This window comes from Schistocerca gregaria, chromosome 4 (assembly GCF_023897955.1).
Source record: "Schistocerca gregaria isolate iqSchGreg1 chromosome 4, iqSchGreg1.2, whole genome shotgun sequence".
Taxonomy (NCBI): domain Eukaryota; kingdom Metazoa; phylum Arthropoda; class Insecta; order Orthoptera; family Acrididae; genus Schistocerca; species Schistocerca gregaria.
In genome coordinates, this window is record NC_064923.1 from 218493009 (window position 1) to 218518010 (window position 25002).

At 40.6% G+C, this 25002-nt stretch overlaps 1 protein-coding gene across 1 annotated transcript in view; it reads left to right on the forward strand.

Annotated features, from left to right (window-relative positions):
• LOC126267097 (transforming acidic coiled-coil-containing protein 1) overlaps nt 1-25002 on the forward strand; it is a 320226-nt gene that overhangs the window by 243016 nt on the left and 52208 nt on the right. The window contains exon 11 of the mRNA XM_049971979.1: nt 10459-10602. Within this exon, the coding sequence (XP_049827936.1) occupies nt 10459-10602 (144 nt within the window). The remainder of the gene's footprint in view (nt 1-10458; nt 10603-25002) is intronic.

Consider the following 25002-nt stretch of genomic DNA (forward strand, 5'->3'; position numbering starts at 1 on the left):
AGGTGACCCTGAGGCGTAAACTGCCTCATTGAATGTTGCGTGCCTTCCCAGTCTCACGATGACGTCATCCTCCTGTGGAATGCGGTGGTTTTTTCCACCGCCTGGCTAAGCTACGGCAACTGTTAAGCTCTACACCTGCTATCTTCATTGCCCTCCAGGAAACCTGGTCTACGGCAATGTGGACCCATGCCCTCTGCGGCTATAAGGGATATTACAGGAACCGTAGCGACTATAATCGAGTGTCAGGTTGAGTTGGCGTTCATGTTCTAAACTCAGTCTGTAGTGCAACTGTGCCCCTTCAAACCCCTCTTGAAGCTGTGGCTGTCAGAATGACGACGACACAGGAAATAACTGTCTGCAGTGTGTATCTTCCTCCAGATGGTACAGTACCCCTGAATGTGTTAGCTGGACTGATTGATTAACTCCTTAAACTTTTTGGGAGATTTTAACGCTCATAACCTCATGTGGGGTGCCACTGTTCTTTACTGGCCGAGGCAGAGATGTCGAGACTTTACTGACTCAGTTCAACCTCTGCTGCCTCTTTATAACTGGGGCCGCCACACATTTCTTTGTGGCTCATGGTAGTTACTAGGCCATTTATTTATCAATTTGCAACCCAGGATTTCTCCCATCTATCTACTGGAGAGCACATGACAACCTGTGTGGTAGTGACCATTTCCCCATCTACCTGTCGCTGCCCCAGCATCAGGCCCACAAATGCCTGCCCAGGTGGGCTTTAAACAAGGCGGACTGGGAATCTTTCACCTCTGCTATCACCGTTGAATCTCCCCCACACGGTTACATCGATATGATGGTTGAGCAGGTGACAACAAAAATTGTTTCTGTGGCAGAAAACGTGATCCCTCGCTGTTTAGGGTGCCCCTGGCGTAAGGCAGTCCCTTGGTGGTCGCTGGAAGTCGCTGAAGCAATTAAGGAGTGTCGGCAGGCTCTACAGTGGCATAAGTGGCACCCTTTCCTGGAGAACCTCATAGCCTTTAAACAGCTATGTGCCCGCGTTCACCAACTTATGAAACGACGGAAGCAGGAGTGTTGGGAGAGATACATCTCAACCATAGTGTGCCATACATCACCTTCCCAAGTCTGGGCAAAGATCAAACCTGTTTTCAGGTACCAGAGCCCCAACAGGTGTTCCTGGTGTTACTATAAATGGCATGTTATCTACTGACGCAAACGTGGTGGCCGAGCATTTTGCTGAGCACTTTGCTCGAGCCTCTGAATCGGAGAAATACTCCCCAGACTTTCGCACTCTCAAACGGCAGCTGGAAGGGAAAGTCCTCTCATTCACTACATGCCACAGTGAATCCTGTAATGCCCCATTTTCAGAGTGTGGGGGGTCTTCAGTGCCCTTGCACATTGCCCTGACACAGCTCCTGGGCCTGATGGATCCACAGCCAGATGATTAAACTTCTCTCATCTGACTACATGCATGTCATCTTCAACCAGATCCGGTGTGATAGCGTGTTTCCATCGCAATGGCGGGAGAGCACCATCATTCTGGTGCTCAAACCCGGTTGATGTGGGTAGCGACCAGCCTCACCAACGTTCTTTGTAAGTTTCTGTAACGTATGGTGTGTTGGAGGTTGGGTTGGGTCCTGGAGTCACGTGGCCTACTGGCTCCGTGTCAGGGCGGCTTCCGCCAGGGTCGCTCTACCACTGATAATCTCATGTCCCTCGAGTCTGCCATCCGAACAGCCTTTTCCAGTCGCCAACACCTGGTTGCCGTGTTTTTTTACTTACGTAAAGCATATGACATGACCTGGCGGCATCATATCCTTGCCACATTGTATTAGTGGGGTCTCTTGGGGCCCACTCCCGATTTTTATACAAAACTTCCTGTTGCTCCATACTTTCCATGTCCAAGTTGGGCCTTCCATAGTTCCATCCATATCCAGGAGGATGGAGTCCCACAGGGCTCTGTATTGAGTGTGTGTCTATTTTTAGTGTCAAGTAATGGTCTAGCAGCAACTGTCAGGCCCTCCGTCTCACCTTCTTTTTATGCAGACGACTTCTGTGTTTCATACTGCTGCTCCAGCACTGGTGTTGCTGAGCATCGCCTACAGGGAGCCATCCACAAAGCTCAAGTCATGGGCTCTAGCCCATGGCTTTCAGTTTTCCGCCATGAAGATGTATGTCATGCATTTCTGTCTGTGTCATACTGTTCATCCGGAACCAGCACTTTACTTTAATGATGATCCACTCACTGTAGTGGAGACATCGATTCTTAGGTTTTCGATGCTTGTTTGACTTGGCTGCCTCATCTTCATCAAAACAGGAGCGTTGACAGCACTTCAATGCCCTCCGCTGCTTGAGCAACACCAACTGGGGTGCAGATCACTCCATGCTGCTGCAGCTCTACAGAGCCCTTGTTCAATATTGACTTGACTATGGGAGTGTGATTTATGGTTCAGCAGCGCCCTCAGCATTGCATTTACTTGACCCTGTGCACCGCTGTGGGGTTCGGTTAGCCACAGGAGCTTTCAGGACGAGTCCGGTGATGAGCGTACTGGTGGAGGCTGGTGTCCCTCCATTGCAGATCAGACGTGCGCAACTGCTCACCAGTTACGCAGCACACATTCATAGTTCCCCTGAGCATCCAAATTACCGCCTCCTTTTCCACCTGCGGCAGTCAATCTCCCTCATCGGCGGCCCAGGTCGGGGCTAACGATTGCGTTCACGTTCGGTCCCTGCTCTCCGAACTAGAGTCCTTCCTTTTACCACTTGGTGTTGCGGTCTGTTCACGTCCTCCATGGTGTATGCCTCGGCTGCAACTTCGTCTGGACCTTTTGCATGGCCCTAAGGACGTCATTATCCCCGCCGCTTCCCGCTGTCACTTCCTCTCAATTCTTGACGTGTTTTGGGACTGTGAAGTGGTTTACACCGGCGGCTTGATGGTTGATGATGGTCACATAGGCTTTGCGTATGTTCATGGAGGACATATTGAATATCACTCCTTGTCAGATGGCTGCAGTGTTTTCCCTTCAGAGCTGGCAGTCGTATCTCGTGCTCTTGAGCACATCCGCCCATGGCCAGGCATTTCATTTCTCCTATGTACTAACTCATTTAGCAGCCTACAAGCTATCGACCAGTGCTACCCTCGTCATCCTCTGGTAGCAGCCATCCAGGAGCCTTCTATGCCCTGTAATGGTTCCGCCATTTGGTGGTGTTTGTATGGACCCCAGGACACGTCGGAATCACCGGCAATGAACTTGCCGACAGGGTGGCCAAACAGGCAATGTGGAAACTGCTTCTCGAGATGGGACTCTCCGGAGTTGACCTGCGTTCTTACGCCACAGGGTTTTCCGGCTTTAGGAGACAGAATGGTATAACAGTATTCACAGCAAACTGTGTGTCATTAAGGAGACTATAAATGTGTGGAAGTCTTCCATGAGGTTCTATCGCAGGGAATCAGTTGTCCTCTACTTACTCCGCATTGGCCATACATGGGTAACCCATGGTTACCTACTACATCGCGAGGACCCACCTCTGTGCCGCTGTGGGCTCCAAATGACAGTCGTCCACCTCTTGCTGGACTGCCCACTTTTAGCCTCTCTGTGGTGGACTTTTAACTTTTCCAGCACCCTTCCTTTGGTATTGGGTGACAATGCCTCAACAGCAGCTTTAGTTTTACGTTTTATCTGTGAGAGTGGGTTTTACACTTCTCTGTAGGTTTTAGTGCAGGTGTTTTGTCCCTCTGTGTCCTTCTCCCTAGTGCTTTTAAGGTGGAGGTTTTAATGTGTTGCAGAGTGGCTGGATTTGTCTTTTTATTCCCGTGGTCGGCCAGGCATTGTTATGTGCTTTCTCTCTTCTGTTTTTAGCATCTCTCTGTTGTTTTCTTGTCCTCTTTTGTTCCTTTTAGTGTTTGTTACCTTTCCGTCGTTCTTTTGGTTTTTCCTTTTTTTCTGTTTTGTGTTATATGTCTCGTCTGTTTTATTCTCACACTTGTGGCATTGTTTTATTAAGAACAAGAAACCAATGACCTCGTAGTTTGGTCCGTTTCCTCCTCTTTTAAACCGACCCAACCACTTTTGGGAACCTCTCCTTGTGAGTCTCTGAGGTGTGGAAATTAATTTAACTTTTTTGCAAAATTTAGAAAGCTTAAACTGTAGCAAAAGCTGGCGATCAACCACAATATTGATGACAGTCATAACTAAAACTTTCAAACATGGCAAAGAATAATATTTAAAGCTGTCTACAAGTGCGATATACTCAGAAATGAGGAAATGTTTTTCAGTTCTGAAGCTAACAATTACTGTAGGTCCAAAGGAAAGAACATTCGTTTGTTTGCATTCAGTGACAGGGAAAATACAGGATAGGCAAAAAGGACTTTACGATTTTGGGAATGATATAAAAATGTATTGAAATAACTTAAAAAAATTGATAGATCTATCATTTTGAAGCAAACAACGTCGAGTTTGATTAACATAGTGAATCAGTATGCCATTCTGCCAGCAGGATTGCCAGTAAAGTGCATAATGACTGCCACAAGTTCTGGAAATCAAGGAAATTTGGGGGCAGGGGGGAACACTGGAGAAAATCTCGTTTTTGTCTCGGTTGATACAATGGTTTGTTTACTGATACGTCATGCATTGCCACTGGCTGGGCACAGCTGAGTACGTGCACTGCTCATGCTTACTGCTTCTACCCTTTCTACCACTCCCACCAGCTTGCGGCCTGTGCTGCCACCACTTCTTGTTGCTGTGGTTTGTGTGGATCTGATTCTTGTTACTGTTGACAAATTGGCCGAAGACAGTAGTCACATGTGCATGAGTTATGTTTAAGTGAATGTGTGTGTGTGCTCTCGTTTTCTGACATAGGCTGTGAACAAAAATTTAGTTGTGAGAGGATGACATTTTATTTATTCTAGTGAATTTTGGCACTTCAAAAGTAGTTATGTAATAAAATATAGGAATGGTAAGAAGAAAATTGTGGCAATTTGTACGCCATGTACTTATGTATTTCTTGAAGGAAAAATCACACAATACTTGTAAAATAATAGACATAACACAGTGGGCAATAAGCAACAACAACGAACATAGTAGAACCAACATTTTATTGGCGGTCACCTATATTGTTGGTTTACACAAGTCTTCGCCACTTCTTTCAAGAGGCCTATTGTTTTTGAAATCAGTGGAAGTATTTTAAATCTGTCTTGCGACTCAAACTAAATTTGTGTTTTTGTCCCCATATTTCGTTTTACTGAAATAAAATAACAGTGGTCTTAATGAAACGCACATACCATTTGGTTTGGCTTCTCCATCTAAGAACAGTTCATTACAAAAGATGTTGGTGTTAGTACTTTAGATTTTTGCTCACATGTTTAAAAGTACAGAACTCCTTACATTTTTTTTTGCCAACTTAGGTCTTTACTTATCCTTGAGATCTCAAAATTTGTCAGTGAAAAATGCTAAAAGTTGTCTGGAAAGCAGGGAATTTCACTTTGGGAAAATTGTGGCACCCGTAATAGTTGAAATGGTTCCCTTTGTTGGTGCAGTGTGCTTGCTGTGCGTTTTGGTTCCATGAAATGAATTCTGCAGGGTTACAATTTATTCTTGGCTCAAGAATTTCATTGAGACATGTTTCCCAGGTCGGTGGATCGGTTGTGAAGAGCCAGTTGTGTGGTCATCTCGCTCCCCATATTTAACCACTGGATTTCTTTATCTGGGGTTCTGGGTGGAGACACTGTATATGTTCCTCCCCTACAAGACAGTTTGGCCAACTTGAAAAATGAATCTTTGCTACCGTTGCATTAGTGACACCCAATCTGGCGAGAGTATGGGAAGACATTTAATACCAGTGGAATGTTTGCTGTATCACAAATGGTGGCCACATTGAACTGTAATTACAAATCCACTTTGAAACTTTACGTGGTTTGCTATGAAATAACACACCTACTGATTCAGTGAGTATTCCAATATATTTCAGTATCATTCCAAAGTTGCAGTCATCTGTTACTCACCCTGCATTTTATCAGGCTGGTTGCAAGTAATGGTGAAGCAGCAGCAGCATTCCTGTATGCAGAAACGTACTGCAAGGGAAGGCTTGGGGAATCGCCATCAAGATCGTTGTTAAAACTTTCATTGCAGCTTACTGCTGGTTGTATTGTTTTCTTTCTTTCTTCCTTTCTTTCTTTTAAGTGTTACGTATTGCAAAAACGTATTCTGTTTGGGAATAAACATGTCAGTGAAGTAAAGAAGGAAAAAATGAATGACAATTGAAGCTTCTGACTCAAAAAAATAGATAGTGCACTTCGCTCAACAAGAAAAACATTAATAAAGGAGAGGAAATCAGTGCACTGCTAGTGTTTTTTTAATCTGCAATATAAGCTGGTAGCTTGTTATGTCACTGCAGCATCTACTTAATAGCACCATCAAAATGTGTACACAGAAAAAGGTATTACTTTGCAAAATAAAACAAATTAAGATGAATTGCAATGCTGTGTATGCAGAAGTAAAAGGCCTGCGTGCCTCATTATACATTTTCAGCAGGACTGATAGTAATGACATTACATTGTATCTCGGCTGTTTTTGTGGTGCTTACCACTTGTATAGGAACCCCATTCTTATTTCCATCATATTTACAAATTTTTTGATCACTCTTTGTTTAAAGTCAGGAACTCCTAAAATGAGGGCTCATCTAATAGAGTGCATTGCATATGCTGAAAGTCTTTCTTGGTCTATAGTATTCTGTAAGAAACCTTTGATATACAGTGTTTCAGTGATGAAAAACAATGTTTTGCGTTTGACATGATCATTGTAATTATTGCTTTCAAAAGTTTCATAGATTTGCTCAATGCTACACACATACTTTTGAATTCCTCTCTGCCATAAATGACAGAGCTCTGTTCGAGTTTCTTTACTTCCAGAAAAGAGTAGGTTTCAACAACAACTTGAAAGAGAATTGTCTGGATAATACATAGAGTAAATTGTGAATACCGTATTTACTCGAATCTAAGCCGCACCTGAAAAATGAGACTCGAAACAAAGGGAAAAAATCTCCCGAATCTAAGCCGCACCGGAAATTTGAGACTCGAAATTCAAGGGGAGAGTAAAGTTTTAGGCCGCACCTCCAAATCAAAACAAAGTTGGTCCATTGTAATATGAGACACAATTTAGGTCGAATGAATGACGATACAGCTATAGTAGTTAGGTTCGAGTTGTGAGCTTAGCAGTTAAGGTTTACCAGATAGCCATTGCTATGCATCAGGCGCTCCGTCCGTATTTATACGGGTACCCTTCCTTTTTCACGTGCTTCGTCTGGTTTGAATCGATTGCTTATTTTACTTTGATCTGATAAGTACTGTTTTCTTTGTTATAGATGTTTACGTCACTCCAAGCTGAAAATGCATTACTGTACTGTGTCACGCATTGTTTGTCGCATTCTGATAGTGCGTGTTTACAGCCTGTCGCCGCTCGCGGCGTGGCTTGCTTTTGTGCGCACTACCGCCGCTTACAATTAAAAAGAGAGAGAGAGAGAGAGTAATAGTCTCATTAGCGAAACAATGGCAAGAGACTGCTGTTTGTTGTTACTTACACTGCTGCTTTCTTTGATAATGAGCAACAAGAAGCAAATAATAGACTGCGTATGATAGAAAATGTTCTGAACGAGAGTTAGGCGAAAATGTTTCTCCGTTTGAAAATCTTTGTGACCGCTTCTTTAGAACATCAAATTCTGTACAGAAATTAGTCATCTTAGAACTAAAAATCTAAGTCAGTTGCCGTGCTTCATTTCTGACTGTATCACTGTTAGGCATAAGAATAATACGAATATAAACATGACACGATACATATATTCTTCCGCGTTGTGCTGTTGTCTCACTCTAGTTTCGTAGTTTATTAGGCAGACAGGATTTAAATGAGATAACTGCAAACACGAAAGAATACATGGCAAAATGTTGATATTCGTATTACTCGTATGGTGAAGAGAATACTGCATGTGATTCACATTTCATCAGGTTCCTATTAGAAACCATCTTTTCTCACAGGTAGGAAAAAATTCAGAAAGTAGAGTTGGCCATATTGACAAATATCCCAAACAGTCTTGCATGTCGGATTTTCGTAGTACATTGGAATACTGCTACATTCGAAGATGAACAATACGGAACTTGCATTTACTTCGTTGGATAATGTATAAAAATGCAGTGGTCGAAACTCGGTGCGGAGAAAAAGAACTCGTCTTCCACCTTCTCTCTCTCTCTCTCTCTCTCTCTCTCTCTCTCTCTTTTAAACTGACGCCGAGGTTTTGGCGCCAGTATTTATCTTTGTGCCTACAAAGCATGCCTGTGTAGCGCTAAATATATTCGATGGCAGAAATTAGTTGTGGCGGCACCTACCAACATTTTTCAGAACTTCCACTTGCTTTGCACTCGATTCTAAGCCGCAGGCGGCTTTTTGGATTACAAAAATCGGAAAAAAAGTGTGGCTTACATAAGAGTAAATACGGTATCTCAGGTAGAAAGAGAGAGGCTGCAACTAGGTGTCAAGTGAACTTGAATCTTTCTTTTGTCTCATAACTTATAACATCAGATGTCTTTTGCTTCTCACCGTAAGATACACATCTCTCTTCCATCTTCAGCTCACCCTCTTTTAAGATACTCGTGTAAATCTGTTGAATTTTCGTCCACACTTTCCCTGGTGTTTTTGGTTCACATTCAAAAGCCATCACTTGATTTTGTGTATAAGTTGGGTCAGTATCCCGTTTTTTGTAGCTGTATACAAAATATGCACATGGATCATAAAAGCCGTCATCCGGTTTTTGTACATAAGTTGGGTCAGTATCCCTTTTTCTGTAGCTGAGTATACAAAATATGCACATGGATCATAATTTTATGAAAAAATGAGAGCCAGAAAATGAACATTTCATCCTTCAAATTTGTTACAAAGCAGCTGACTTGTAGAAAGTCTGGCCTTGGCAGCCTGAGATTTTGTGTGTGACACAGCATCTCTGCTATATGGTGAGTAGCAACTATCTATCATTTTCATAACACGTTAGAATTGAAGTGTACGCAATTTAATTTCATGTCATTGTTAACTTCCCTCATCTATACCATATTGTAAATAACTGTTCATAACCTGAAGACTGCCCTTTTATTTATTTTGCAACAATAGAAGGCACGCATGAAAATTTAATGTTTGCTTATTTTATGTACCATCTAGATTCTATAATAATTTTTAGTCTGTAACTGACTCATGTAAAGAAATATTTCATTGGAATACCAGGACAATAAGTTGGGTTGAAGATAAAAAAAGGTTGAGTTGAGGCTACAAGGAAATTAGAGCATTTGAAATTTAAATGCTGGAGGAGGTGAAATGGTGAATACAGTGGTAAGAGTAATAGTGTGTGTGTCTGTTGAACATGGAAATTGATAGTGAAGTTGTATCAGTTACTTGGGGTAAGAGTTCTTTGTTAAAAAGAACATTTCCTGGCAGAATGTTCATATTGTTGGCAGTTTGAGTGATTTCTTGTTATTACTGCCTTTTCAATCAGTGAATGGGGAAGGTCCTTTGAATGACCTGTATTTCCTTCCATATAGGCTACACATAACATATTCTCACATTTGCTGCCTGTATTTCCTCTCCTGTTCTAACTAACATTATCTGCCTATATAATTTTTGTGCCCACTATAAACACTATTCTGTTTAATGAATTGTACACTATCAAGTCACGATTTCCAATGATTTTTTTAATGATAATTCATTTGACACTCTTACTCCTAGTAACGATTCATCAAGAAGTTGAAATGATAATGATTAGAGCAACGGTTTTTCAAAAAGGGCCAGTTAAACGTGTGTTTCAGTTTTCTTTGGCAAATGTTGTCTTCCATTATATTGTGTTTTTGAAATTGTAGTGTGGTGCTGTAGTTCAGTGTGTGTAATGATACAGTTGGTTGTCACTTCCATTACAGCTTTGTAAGCAGCATACGATGTAAGATAGCTATGTAAATTAGATTAGAAAGAAGAGGGAAACCACTTCTGAAATTTCCATACGTATTACCCATTATATAAACTTGTACTTCAAAATTGGAGGCAGTTTCTAGTTCTTCAGCAGTACAAAACTTTTTGAATTAGTGGGAATGTGCTGATGTTACCATTGGCAGAAATTGTGAGAGTGCATTTATATGTTACACATTTTATTTATATATATCTTTTTCCAACTTTGAATTTCTTTGTAGGACTAGTGTTGCCTAATGCCATCTGTGTGTGTGTGTGTGTGTGTGTGTGTGTGTGTGTGTGTGTGTGTGTGTGTTGTGTGTGTGTGTGTGTGTGTGTCCGTCCAAGGAAATTTACAATATAAGATTTATTGTATTTTATACTGGAATTTACCCAAACCTACCCCTGCTTATGAAATTTGGTAACCTTGTTTTCTATTATTAGTTTCTTTTGCTATTTGTAACTGTTTTTTAATAGTATTGATTATGATTTTTGTCACCATTATTAATAGGAGTGTGTGAAAAAAGTTAGCAATCCAGAGGATAAAATCTTGTGGAGTAACAACCGTAGTCCAGAAGTTTCACAAGAGGCAGAGATGTTAAACGAACTTCAAGAGTTACGCAACATGGTTCTCAAGCAGGAGCAGTCATATACTGTAAGTTCAGTACAAATAAAATAACTAGTAACCAGACATAGATTCAGGTGTGTTTGATAAAATATAACTTAAAGTTGCACCTGTTATTTTAGCAACTGTAAAACGTTTTCTTATGCTTATGCTGTTGTTGCTTTTATACCTCATCTTCTCCAGTTTATAACTACAGAAACTGTTACATTTAAATTTTTTGCAGTGAATGTCCTTTTACTTGTATAGCTGACGAGTTTGACAGTTGCCATCTTTTCCTTCTCATTATGTGTGTCTCCTTTTCTATACCATTCTAAATGGTAGAAACATTGAGCCATCAACAGGCGCACCCACAGAAGAGAACAGTCCAGTGGTAGGCAGCAGAAGTGGTGGCTAGGAATCCTGGAGAGAAAGGTGGCAGTTGCATGGGCTGGGCATATGATACACGGCTACCAAAGCTGGTGAGGTGAGGGGTGCACATATGAAGATATCAGGATTGGGTAGGAGTGACAGAACAGCAGAAGGGAACCCGTTCGGGAAGAGTATGGGGACAGTAGGTTAGTGGAGATTGAGGCCAGGTGGATCACAAGAGTGAAAGATGTGTTGCAAGGATCCATTGGGATGGGATGGTTCTCAGAAAATGTCTGATGTGTGGGACATGGATGAAAGAAAGTATTAGGAGGTTGCATAGGGAACTGAGTAACAAAGTGTGAGTTTGAGGAGTGAAAAGGCAGTAGGGTAGTGTTATGACATGGGAATGCTAGTTCATCAGGCTTGGGGGGGGGGGGGGGCGTAAAATTCTGATACAAGCAGAGTGTGTGTTCGTACTCTACCTTGTCAAAGCATTTCTTCTGAAAGCTAGTAAGTTTTTATTCTCGTTTGTGTGCACCTGCCGACAACTTTAACACTACCAGTATTCTGTGAGTGGTCTTATTTACTCCTAAATTATTATATCCTGCCAGACTTTTCCCTGTTGCGCCCATCCTAGATGGTGTTAAATAAGTATCTGAGAAAACCCTGTCACCAGTTGTTGTGACAGGTGTGGCAGATCCAAGACCTGATCTGACAGCTGTTAGGTGTTAGCAGTTGCCTGTTGAAACAAGCTCTTCTGTCTACCATGCTCCAGTGAAGCATAGATAGGCAGTTATCTGTGTAAGGTATTATCTAGGATGTTTTGGTATCCTAAAATCTCTTAGTGTACAGCTATTATGCAGTAATCAATGATTTCTTTACAGTGACTAGACCATGGAGGTTCCCTCCATTATGAACAGTTCTACCGGGTACATACCTATCCAGTGCATGGTCAACTACTCTTTTAAGCTTGAGCCAGAGTTCCTCCACATGCTCCTGGCCTGTGCTGAAAGTTTCATGTTCCTCATTGAGATATAACACTACTGATTTTTCGTCTAGTTTACTAAACATGTTTATCTTTCTGCTTGTTTTAGTTGTCTTTTGTACCTTGGTAATCATTGTTGCCAAAACCATTCAAAGACATAAGGTCTGTTTGTTGCCATTAGATTCAATATACATCCTTTGTGAGTGTGGTTCCTAACCTTCTGTTTTAGGTAGTTTTTCAGAGAAGACATGTAGCAAAGTTTCACAGGATGTCTTATCACGCCCACACTATCAAACACTGTAATATTCCCAATTACTTGTTGGATGGCTAAAATCTCCTCTGTTGATTACAAAATGATAGGGGAACTTACATACATGTGAACTGAGATTTTCTCTTAAATGTTTCAGTTACATCAACAGATGAGTCCGGTGGGAAATGGAGTGATTTAATTATTTTATGCCCACCCCCTGGTAATGTGTCTTGCCCAAACAGTCACATACAGCTTCAATTTCTGTCTCAGTGGAATTGAGTTTCTTGTCTACTGCAACATCTACCCCACCTGCATTTCCCATTTGCTTATCAATTTTATGTACACTTAAATTTTCCCCAAAAATCTCACTGGTATCAATTTTAGGTTTCATCCAACATTCTGCAACTGTTTTAATACTCTGTCCTGTGAGAGACATTTCTTTCAATCTTACACTGATAGTTCTCAGTTTCCTACAGCTGTTGTTAACTTGATTGGATAGTGTGTTGCCTAATGTAAAAAATAAATCAATAAATAAAAATAAATTTTTTTTAAAAAAAACTTGTGTGCGCCCAACACACAGTCAGCTATCTGATTAGCAGTCTCTGATGTGTAGCGCACACCTGACCTATTCAGGGGGACCCTACAGTTCTCAACCCTACGGCGTAAATACTGTAAGTCTCATCCCAGTTTGTTTGTCATAGAACCTTCAAAGTCTGTGGTTCCTTTCTTCCACTTGACTCGGAACCAAAACCAGAACATCACTTATGGGGACAATGCTGCAAATTGTGAGCTTCATTGAAACTCCACGCACAAGGGTGGTCTTCTCAACCATCTCTGCCAGTCGCTGGAATGACCCAAGTATGATCTCTGAGCCCAGACAGAAGGCATTATTTGTTCCACTGTTTGCCAAAAAATCTGCTGTTGGCCGCACCCTTTTCCCTCAAAGTCTGCTGGAATAGCCTCTTCAACATGTTGAATGAGGCCCCCAGGCATACACACTGAGTGCACTTGTCCTTAACTCTTCCTTGCTGCCATTTCCCTAAGAGGCACCCATCATTCGCCGTTCATTTGAACTGCCCCCTACACATTAATGGTTGTCTCCTCTTGACACCGGACAAAACGTGTTTCCCTAAAACACGTGGAGTGTGTCCCACTGGCTCAGTTTCAGTGAAAGGTAGCAACTCTCAGACTCATTGCTTAGGGGGGATTGATACAACACCCTGAGTCGTTACAGGTCTCCATCCACCCTGTATAGGACACCTAGATTTACCGTTTACACGCCACTTTCAGTCAAGAGGATGAGTAATGACAGATTTTGTACTTTCTGCTGGGGAGACAGGAAATGATAGCACCTGAGGTACCTCTGGTACCAGTTTTGTAGTACAGGACTCTTGGAAACTCTTCCAATGCATCGTTCCATAGCTGCGTCATTCGACAGCAGTCAGGGCGATTTCCAGCTGCTTACAGTTGTCAGCTAACTAATCCTGTGTTCTAGAACAGCACCAGTGGGGCTGTATTTTTAATGGTACAATGTGTTACAAAGCAGTGAACAGATAACTTTAAATTAAGCCCACTGATTATATTTTAATCTGATGAACTTAAAAGTATGATAACTCACTATAAGACTATATAAAAAATGAGATTTCTATTAAGGCAAAAAAAAAAACCCTGTGCTAAAAATTACTTTTGTCCTAAAATGTTTGGAGATTGATTACAGTTGGTAGCAAGCTCAACAGCTGAGATTATTCACACCAAACACAGATAATATACATGGCTACTCCTCTTTAGGGGAAAAGTACATGTAGCAATATCTGTGTTAGAATACCTGCTACAGTAACTAAATCACATACAACCGCTCGCTCACCGATAGATCTGTACCTACAGATGGAAAAATTGCGCAGGTCGCACCAGTGTTTAAGAAGGGTAGTAGGAGTAATCCATCTAACTACAGACCTATATCATTGATGTCGGTTTGCAGTAGGGTTTTGGTATACTGTATTCAAACATTATGAATCACCTGGAAGGGAATGATCTATTGATAAGTAATCGGCATGGCTTCAGAAAACATCGCTCTTGTGCAATGCAGCTAGCTCTTTATTCGCACGAAGTAATGGCTGCTATTGACAGGGGATCTCAAGTTGATTCCGTATTTCTAGATTTCCGGAAAGCTTTTGACACTGTTCCTCACAAGCGACTTCTAATCAAGCTGCGGGCCTATGGGGTATCGTCTCAGTTGTGCGACTGGATTTGTGATTTCCTGTCAGGAAGGTCGCAGTTCGTAGTAATAGACGGCAAATTATCAAGTAAAACTGAAGTGATATCAGGTGTTCCCCAGGAAAGCGCCCTGGGACCTCTGCTCTTCCTGCCTATATAAATGACCTGGTTGACAATCTGAGCAGTTCTCTGAGGTTGTTCGCAGATGATGCTGTAATTTACTATCTAGTAAGGTCATCCGAAGACCAGTATCAGTTGCAAAGCGATTTAGAAAACATTGCTGTATGGTGTGGCAGGTGGCAGTTGACGCTAAATAACGAAAAGTGTGAGGTGATCCACATGAGTTCCAAAAGAAATCTGTTGGAATTCGATTACTCGATAAATAGTACAATTCTCAAGGCTGTCAATTAACCAAGTACCTGGGTGTTAAAATTACGAACAACTTCAGTTGGAAAGACCACATAGATAATATTGTGGGGAAGACGAGCCAAAGGTTGTGTTTCATTGGCAGGACACTTAGAAGATGCAACAAGTCCACTAAAGAGACGGCTTACACTACACTCGTTCGTCCTCTGTTAGAATATTGCTGCGCGGTGTGGGATCCTTACCAGGTGGGATTGACGGAGGACATCGAAAGGGTGCAAAAAAGGGCAGCTCATTTTGTATTATCACGTTATAGGGGAGAGAGTGTGGCAGATATGATACACAAGCTGGGATGGAAGTCATTACAGCATAGACGTTTTTCGTCGCGGCGAGACCTTCTTACGAAATTTCAGTCACCAACTTTCTCTTCCGAATGCGAAAATATTTTGTTGAGCCCAACCTACATAGGTAGGAATGATCATGAAAATAAAATAAGAGAAATCAGAGCCCGAACAGAAAGGTTTAGGTGTTCGTTTTTCCTGCGCACTGTCAGGGAGTGGTATAGTAGAAAGATAGTATGATTGTGGTTCGATGAACCCTCTGCCAAGAACTTAAATGTTAATTGCAGAGTAGTCATGTAGGTGTAGGTGTAGATATGCCGATTTACTACAAATTGCTCATGGATTATGCAAATGCTTTTGAAACATCAATTAAAAACAAGTAAATGGCAAAAATTTATTATCAACACAAAAAAGTTATTGAGAATATGCTGCTCTCACACTGCTGAAGCTCAAAGTACATTTTTAGGTGTTTAAGATTAGGTTAAAAAATTAAGTGTGTGGTTAATAACTGATGTAATAAAAATTTAGGAGATGGCTTGTAAGTAATGTGATTAGGCAAGTGTGTTTTCAAGACACTTTAGCAGAAGTATAAGAAAGGGAAATTCGAAGTATCAGAAGTGAAAATTTAGGTAAATGGAGTTTGACAGCCACAAATAACAATTAAACATCTCTTACAAAAATATCCTCTGATCTTGAAAAGTGATAACTACACAGTTCCATTCAATTTTTAACTACAAATCAAATGCATAAACTACTATGCTAGCTACGTGCACATTGATGAATAAGACTTGTAATAGGCTATGTAGGTCGATATGTTACCAGTTAGGCAGTGACTATGTTACCAGTTAGGCAGTGACTCAATGGTTGCAAGCTGGAATACAGTCACTTGCTGCTTCTTTTTCCTCTGGCAATATTTGTGCAAAACGCAGTGCATTATTTGATTGAGGACATTGAGTAAAACTAAATTGTGTGGCCGTTATTATAGCTGCAGCATGTGTCTTACTCAATACAATACATCAGTGTGCGGGTGTAACACGAATCTGTGTTAATGTTACTGCATTGTATTGTGACTGTGCCGATCTTGCAGGACTTCCATAAAGTACTTGGCTGTAGTACACTACGCAAAACAGTTCTTTATCCAATATACTTAAATCAGTAAACTGGAGTTCTTGCTGACCAGATATAGTCTAAAGTATATGTCCTAGGTTGATATTCCCTTCTTCATTGTTCATTTTGCATTCACGGAATTTTCCATCTTGCATTATCCCTGAAGCTGGAGTTCGAAATGAGATCTGTCTTCACTTGCCCTGATATCATAACTTAAGCTGTTGCACCACCCTCGCGCCTGTAGCCCAACGAATACCTCAAACAGAAGGTGCACAAAACAATGCCGAGAAAAATGTCGTGTCCAATATACAGAAAACAGTGGTTTACAAAACATCATCTGCCTAACATCAATCACTACAAGGCAGCCCCTATAACTCAGTACATTCTCTCTTTCATGCCTAACACTGAGGGCGCAGAAATTCTAGTAAGGTAACTTCTGCAGGTGTGTTAAATTTCTGTAGTCTCAAAATTTCGTCTGTCCCACCTATGAATGAGTGAATACACCTAGTTTCTGTATTTACATACATTTAAAAATACCTCATATGCTACATCCATAATCCTTAAAAATTACCGAGATGTCACGCATTGTCACTGTCTGGTTGCAGCTGAGAATGTGTGCCGCTTCGGGACTCTCATTCATTCTGCTTCTCCCTTCCTACTACTCCCCTCAGCTTGCAGTCAGTGCTGCCCCCACTTCTTGCTGCTAGCCTAGCAGCTGCTGACGAGAGGCAGGGAGGCATTGAGGAGTGATTTGTTGGGATCTGATTCTCAGATATTGTTGCAGCAGCCGGAGACAGTGGTCATGTGAGCATGAGTTGTGTCTGAGTTATTGTGTTTTCTGTCAAAGGCTATGGCCGAAAATTTAGTTGTGAGAATGTGATTGTCTTTTCTACTTGACTGTCTGTTACTGTGATATTGTCTTTATGTTGAGTAGCTACCTATCCTCATTAGTATTCATTCTCGGAGTATTTGCTCAAGTTATCTGTTGCATTGAAAAATCACCGTGGTCTCATTTCATCAACAAGGGTTCTCTGACATGTGAATAGTTGGTCACATGAGTCGATTCCCGTGACGGGCCAAGACAGCAGCCCATTGCTGCGGGTATCTCTTAACAAATCAGGCCTGCCTGTCGGGTCTAGTCTCGCCAATTTTCCCCCAGACCATGTCTGTTGGTGTGTGGCATAATACAGCAGATTTTCATTGATTATCCATGGACCCAGGACCGGGTGCTCCTCGGCAGGCCAGAGGCCACGGGTGATGGATTTCAGGAATGGCGACTGTCTGACTGCAAGTACACTGTACAGTGCAGTGTTTTATAGACATTTTATTTATTGTAGTACATTCTGGCACTTTGAAAGTAGTTTATAACCTATGTATTCATATATTTCTCGAAAGAAAAATCCCAAAATACGTGTAAAATAATAAACGTAACACAGTATGTAATAACTGACAATAATGAACATAGTAGAACCAATATTTTATTGGCGGTCAGCTATGGTGTTGGTTTACACAACTCTTCCCTGTCATATACACTTCTTTCAAGAGGCCTACTTTTTCCTGAGGTTTCTGAAATCAGTGAAGGTATTTTAAATCCGTCTTGCAATTTCAAGGAAATACACATTTTGTCACCAGATTTGTTTCATTTTATTGAAATAAAATAACAACATTGGCCTTAATGAAAAACATACACCATTTGGCTTGCTTTCTCCATCTAAAAACAGTTCATAACAAAAGATGTTGATGTTAACACTTAAAATTTTTGCTCACACGGAAGTGAAATGCAGAAATCCTTACATTTTTTGTCAAAATTTATCAGGGAAAAATGCTAAAATTTGTTTGGAAATCTGTGAATGTCACTTGGGGAAACTTGTGGCAATCCTGATAATTCAATCAAAATGTCTTCTTCTGTGTGATTTTAATATAATTTCTTTCCCTTACTCCCCTCCCCCATAACTACAATTGATTGACAACTTTGTTCATCATAAGCAAATCCCAAAATTGGCTTGCTGATCTAGTTTAGGTTAAAGTATAAAATGATGACGAAATTTTTGTCAAAAGGCGCATGTCAGTTTTTAGAATTAACCATCAAGGAAAGTGTTGGAAGAAGGGGTTACTGATGTGATTTTCTAATGCCTTGCAAGAATCCGATACCTATTTGTTATCATAAATTAACAATTTTTCTGCGAGAAACTTAAAAAAAGATTGTGAGGGCATTTACACACTAACAGTCGTTTGATGTATATCTACTGGGTAATGAGCTTGAGTGAACTCGCTGTTACGTTTCTCATTTTCCTTTTACACATTCTGAGCAGTAATACCATATAAGTACATTTGATGTTCACAGAATAGACTGGGACTCATCTGATGATACGCGGCCTTGGAAAATGTGCATAAAGTTCACTTACTGTAATCACCCTGTAGAAAATATAAACCGTCCCAGATGTAGATATTCAAGTGGGTGTTGGCTTCGTGTTTAGGTTGACTACAATAATGCATTTAGTATGCTGTTCATAGTAACTTATGCATTCCTACTTTCTTGTTCAGTATTCAACCTACTCCTGAATCACCCCTATCTGGTTTCATATTTTTAACATCGCAGTCACCTGACCTCTTTGTTCAAATAGCAAAAACCAAATAAATACATTAATTTGACCACTGCCTGTGTTCAGTGTCAGTGTGCAAGAACCACTCATATGTGATTGGCAGCACTAACAGTGGAGGGTATATAAATTGTGTCTGGGGGGGGGGGGGGGGGGGGGGACGACGACTGTGCAGTCGTCTTCATATTGAAACAGAGTGATTTGTCTGTCTAAAAGGGCATGATCATATGCTTTCAGGCAAGGGTCAGAAGCATTCCAGAAACGACTGAGTTTGGAAACCATTTGCATGCCGCCGTGGTTAAAGTATATAGTGCTTGGCAAATGTCACTATCCAAAATGGGTACCAAAGCAGTTGTGGTGCACAAGGGCCATAGATGACAGGGCTGAAGAGCAACTGCGGAGATGTGTATTCGTGAAAAGACATGCAACTGTTTAACAACTGACCACCCAGAAGAAACAAGGAGCTATCATTAGTGTGTCCTCAATGACCACCTTACAGCAATCATCAGAAGGGTCCAGGCTAGAGGAGGGAATGTTACGGGCCTGGGAATGTTTTCATGGCATTCCCTGGGCGATCTTGTTTTCCTGGATCAACACAAGCATGCATCTATCCTTGGAGACCGTGTCCACCTCTGGAACTGCCGCCCCCCCCCCCCCCCCCCCCAAATCACAACGGCATCTGCTAGCAGGGTATGGCAACACGTCATAAAACTCGCAGTGTACATGTTTGGTTCTGAGAGCACCAGGATGAGTTTTCCATACTCTGCTGGCCACTGAGCTTCCCAGATTTAAACCCAGTTGAGCGTGGTTCCATATCCCTATGGGTGCTGTCCAGACCCTCACTGACACTCTTCTTGCACATCCTGCAGCTGTCTGCACTGCTAAATGTGGTTTTTCAGGCTTTTGACAGGTGGTCACATTTATGAGATAGAACAGTGTATGTTTTGTACCAAGCTATTACTGTATGTCTTGATTTTTCATTTGTTCTCAGATTTGGTTGCACAATATAATGTCTCCTGAAATGCTGTCATAAGAGATCCATCTGGGGACTTCAGACAAGAGACTGGCTAAAATATACATCCAAGATTGATATTCTCTTCTTCACCATTGTTCATTTAGGGTTTGTGGATTCGTCCTTCTGGCACATTCCTTGGAGCTGTGGTTGATAGTAGATCTCTATGCTCTTGTTCTGATGTCATAACATCAGCTGTGGCACCTCAGCACCACCCGTAGTCCAACAAATGCCTGAAACAGAAGGTGCAAAAAGCAAGCCGACACATATGTTGTGTTCAGCACATAGGAAATCGTTTTACTAAGCGACATCTGCCCAACATTAATCACTACAAGGGCAACACTGTAACCCAGACCATTTACTCATTCATACCCAACATCGAAGGAGCAGCAATTTTATCGTTGTAACTCCTGCACGTATTTTAAAGTTTCGGTAATATTAAAATTTTCGCAATCTTCCATCAGATGACAGCTTTAAAACAGATGACACTTCGTAATGAGAGGAGTGCGAAGAAATTCCTGTATTCACAGAAAATGAAGTGAATAGGCATCACAGTGCAATGGGTATGGCATCTACTAATAATATTATTTACATAACAACAGTTACAGTATTGGAATAAATTTACACATAGTCAGTTTGAAAGCCTGGTTTTCTTTTCAATTCTCTTAGTTCCATTTCCTTAATTTCTTTATCTGCTTTCAGTGTTCCCACTCTTATTTCATATTCTTCAAGTAACACTGCTGTGTGTTCCATTCACACTCAAGGTACTGTAATCTTCATCTGTAAAATTGCTATCCCACATCGAGAACATTTTCTGTTCTTATTGTTTTTGGGCTGTGATTCTGACACTAGATTCTATAATAGAATTTTGGTTTCTGTGTTGCACATCCTGCTTTAGATAGAGGTTATTTTTCATGTAAAATACGCTATGTATTGTATCTTCATTGTCATCAGGGAAGTGAAGAATATAATCATTTGAAGTTAACAGTCATCCTATCATTTAGTGATATGAATGAACTGCAAACTGCAGTGTTGTTTAAATTGTATTAGAATAAGAAATGAACTTGAATGTAATGAACAATATTATAAACCACCTTCTAAACAGCAAATATGATTCAAAAAATTTTCCCGGGCGCATTATAATGTATTCAAACCACCACATACAACTCAGTGATGTAAATCTACATTGCCATTGTAGGGATTGTGAATAAGAATGGATTGTGGCTTGTGGATTGCAGTTACCTTCTACCCATTTTGTGTAACAGTGGGTCTTAATGAAATCACCTTTTCCAGAAGAGTTTATAAAGTGTTTTGTTCCAGTTTACGTAGCACAAGTAATTACATAGAGATGAAATGTAATAATTGCAAAGTGTGTGTTAACTTCCACCTTTATGATGCGACACCTTTGATGTACGATTAGTATCTGCAGTTGAAGTCAGTAATCATGTTGATAGCTGATTTTTAGCGGTGTTGCCAAATATGTTTTTTGCTAATTTAGATCAACACTGAACCACCTCCTTCAGTGGATCCAAGTTTACTGTTGTACAATAGAACTCAATCTTGAACTGAGTTCAATTTCTAAACTAAAGTCAAAATTGACCTCCTAATGAAACAGCATCCATAGAGGAAAGAAATGATGCACTTGACATAAAATGATAATGCAAAACATTGGCTTCCAAGCAGTGTTTACAAACATAACACAAGTAACTTCTCGAGCCTTAGACTCACTGGATGTGAAGTAATAGATGTTGTTTAAAGGGGGAACTATGCCTGTTCCTGCAAGTGTTTTGTCTCTTAATATTGTCAGCTTACTAACTACACTGTGTGTAGCATTTGTCGTACTTAAGTTGTTGAACTAAGTGTTGGGATAAACTTCAGTATTAGTTTATGCAGATGGAAAGTTGACAACAATAAACACGAACTATGGGAGTGCCTCTTTCTGGATAATATACAAACAAGTTTCAAACTATTACAGATGTGATATCTGTTGAGAGACATGTATAAACTACATAGAACTGTTGTGACACCTTTTGTGAAACATGAGTGAACTACATGGAAACTGTTGGCATATTATTATTATTATTTTATGCAGCAATTTGATTTACTGGGACATTAAGTTAGTTTCCCCCTCCCCAAATATTCCATTGCAATGATTAGCATAGCCAAAATTTAACTTCACAATCCACTTTATGTGTACCCTATTGAAATATATTTCATTTTGTCACCAATTATCTGTATCGTGATGATGATTATGGAATGCAGTTCTTTCATTGGGATGACCGTCTTCTGCAATCAGTCAGCATCACCAATTGCTAACTACAATCCCATATTTAGCAGTTACTGTGCAAGGTGGCACACAGTTTTAGCATTCAGGACGACTAGAGTCGAAACTTGTGTCGGACCATCCACATTTAAGTTTCCTAAATTGTTTCAGGCAGATGCCGGGATGGTTCATTGGAAAGGTTCAAATGGCTCTGAGTACTACGGGACTCAACTGCTGTGGTCATTAGTCCCCTAGAACTTAGAACTACTTAAACCTAACTAACCTAAGGACATCACACACATCCATGCCCAAGGCAGGATTCGAACCTGCAACCGTGGCAGTCGCACGGTTCCGGACTGTGCGCCTAGAACCACGAGACCACCGTGGCCAGCCATTGGAAAGGGCATGGCCAATTTCCTTCCCGTCTTTCCCTTATCCGAGCTTGCGCTCTGTCTGTGATGACCTTGTCGTTGATGGGATGTTTAATACCAATCAGCTGCTCCATATTTAGCATTAAAAAAATAAGTATACAACATAGCAAATTTTATGATCTGAAGTTATCTATACATACATGATGTCTACAGTTTGTGAGCTATATACGCGTGTAACAAACATTCAGATCTTGTAATCGCTTTTGGGCTTATGCTAAATTTTAAATTGTTTATGAACTACAAGACCAGATAGAACTGGAAATAGTTAGACCATTATACTTGGCTTTTAGGAAAAATGCATTTTGGACCAAGAGTTTCAAATTAAAGGTAGCCAATATGCTAATGAAATATAAAACTTATGTAAGACCAAGCATTTCAAATTAAAGGTCAGTATTTGTATTATAGAAAGTGTGTGCTTAAAAAGTAATTCCTCACAATTTACATTTCCTGTAATTTACAGTCACTTCCAAAGTGTTAAAGGGCCATTTTGACTATAAACAAAGGACAATAGCATGAATAGTGCCATTTGACTCATGGGAAAACTTCACAGAAATGTTGATCAGCCACGGCAGACACTTGAAGCTAAAGTCAACTATTTCGAGAATATCTACTTTAAAAGTTTTTTTGTAAACAACTTCAAGTGAAGAATGTCGGAATATACTACAATATTATGAAAATGGAAGTTGCTGCTCACCATATAGCAGAGATGCTGAGTCTGAGATAGGCACAACAAAAAGACTGTCACAGCATAACCCTTTTTTAAGTGTGGCTTCAGCTGCCAGAGGCTGCAGTCGTGTGAGAGAGTTGTGTTTGAACTTGTGTGTGTGTGTGTGTGTGTGTGTGTGTGTGTGTGTGTGTGTGTGTGTGTGTGTGTGTGTGTTTTGTCTATTTTCACAGTCTTTTTGTTGTGCCTATCTGCTACATTCCATTTCCATTGTTAGAATATACAACAACATACATATCACTCCCGTAGGGACTGTAAAGACAAAATTAGACTTACTAGAGTGTACACAGAGGCATTTAAGCAATCATTCTTCCTTCAAATCATTAGTGAGTGGAATGAAAAGCAGCTCTAATAATTGGTATGATGAGAACTGCCTTTACCATGCCCCTTCAAAATGGATTGCAGGGTATAGATGTAAATGAATACTATTCGTTTCCATGTTGTGACATTTTTGAATTAAAGAAAGACACAAAGGGATTAGTGACATCTGCTGCTGTGGGCATTGATTTGAATCAGTGAAGAAAGCTGAAAATTTGTGCCGTACTAAATTACACTTTACTGATATAGTGTCCCTTGCTGATTTTTCCTCATTACTTGCAGCATTTCATCGATATCTATAAGAGTTCAAGCATGTTCAAATGTGTCCAAAAGTACAGACACCACATACGTAGTTAAGGCAACAACAGCCAATGATCACATCGTTGTGGGTGCACACCACAGTCGAACTCTTTCGGGAATGATGATGGGTAAGGGGCACTATATCAGTAGTATGTGGATAAGTTGAGAATTTGGGTCTGAAGGGAGGCACACTAGGGTAGTCCATGCAGCAATGATGACCCCTGTGTCCGGATGGCGCATTGGTCAGTGCATCTGCCTAGTAAACAGGAGGCCCTGGTTCGAATCCCAGTCCGGCACAAATTTTCATTTTTCCCCATTGATTTAATCAGTTTCCACAGCAACTGATGTCATTAATCCCTTTTTGTCTTGATTGATAGTGGCTGCAGGATTAAAATGGTGTCTGTTCTTTCAAACCTATCTGAAAGAACAGACACCCACATACATAAACTCTTCCAGCTTTTCTTCACTAAAATCTAATTTGTAGGATAATATCTCAATTTGTGGAAGAAAGCAGTTTTGGTCATACCTCCTGAAATCAGGAAAGAACTGTACATATCCCAATAGTTAATAAAGAATTGTCTTGACCAGCTTTATAGGAGAGACTTGTGAAGTAAATTCTACAGTTACTCATAATCCAGAACCAGGAAATTATGAATAATGTTAGCATTTTTCAGTGTGCGTTAAGGTGGTTTTGATATACCTTGTAGATTGTTGAAAGTGTAACCGTCTCTGCTGTTGTCCTCAGCATTCTGTGTTATCATTGATGGTAGATGTTGTATATCACCACAATGTGTTATTGCGAAAGCTAGTAATTCTGTGTGTGTGTTTTGTTCACTGTGCCTGTCTGCCGGCACTTTCCCGCTTGGTAAGTCTTGGAATCTTTGTTTTTAATATATTTTTCCCATGTGGAAGTTTCTATTTTATTTACAATGTGTTATTGAGAAACATATGCTTCATTTGTAAAATACATTGCAGAGTGTCATGCCAATATAAAAATCTGTGCAGTGGTTTTCCACCAAACGGACCGTACGTGAATGGGCATTAAGAATCAACCATATCGGGCCACCATTTATCCTGTTGTGGACTGTGCTTAGCAACAGGACTCAAGGAATATTGAATGTCTGCTATTTCACCTGGGCCATTTAGATCCCTCCTTCGGATACTAATTTTTCTG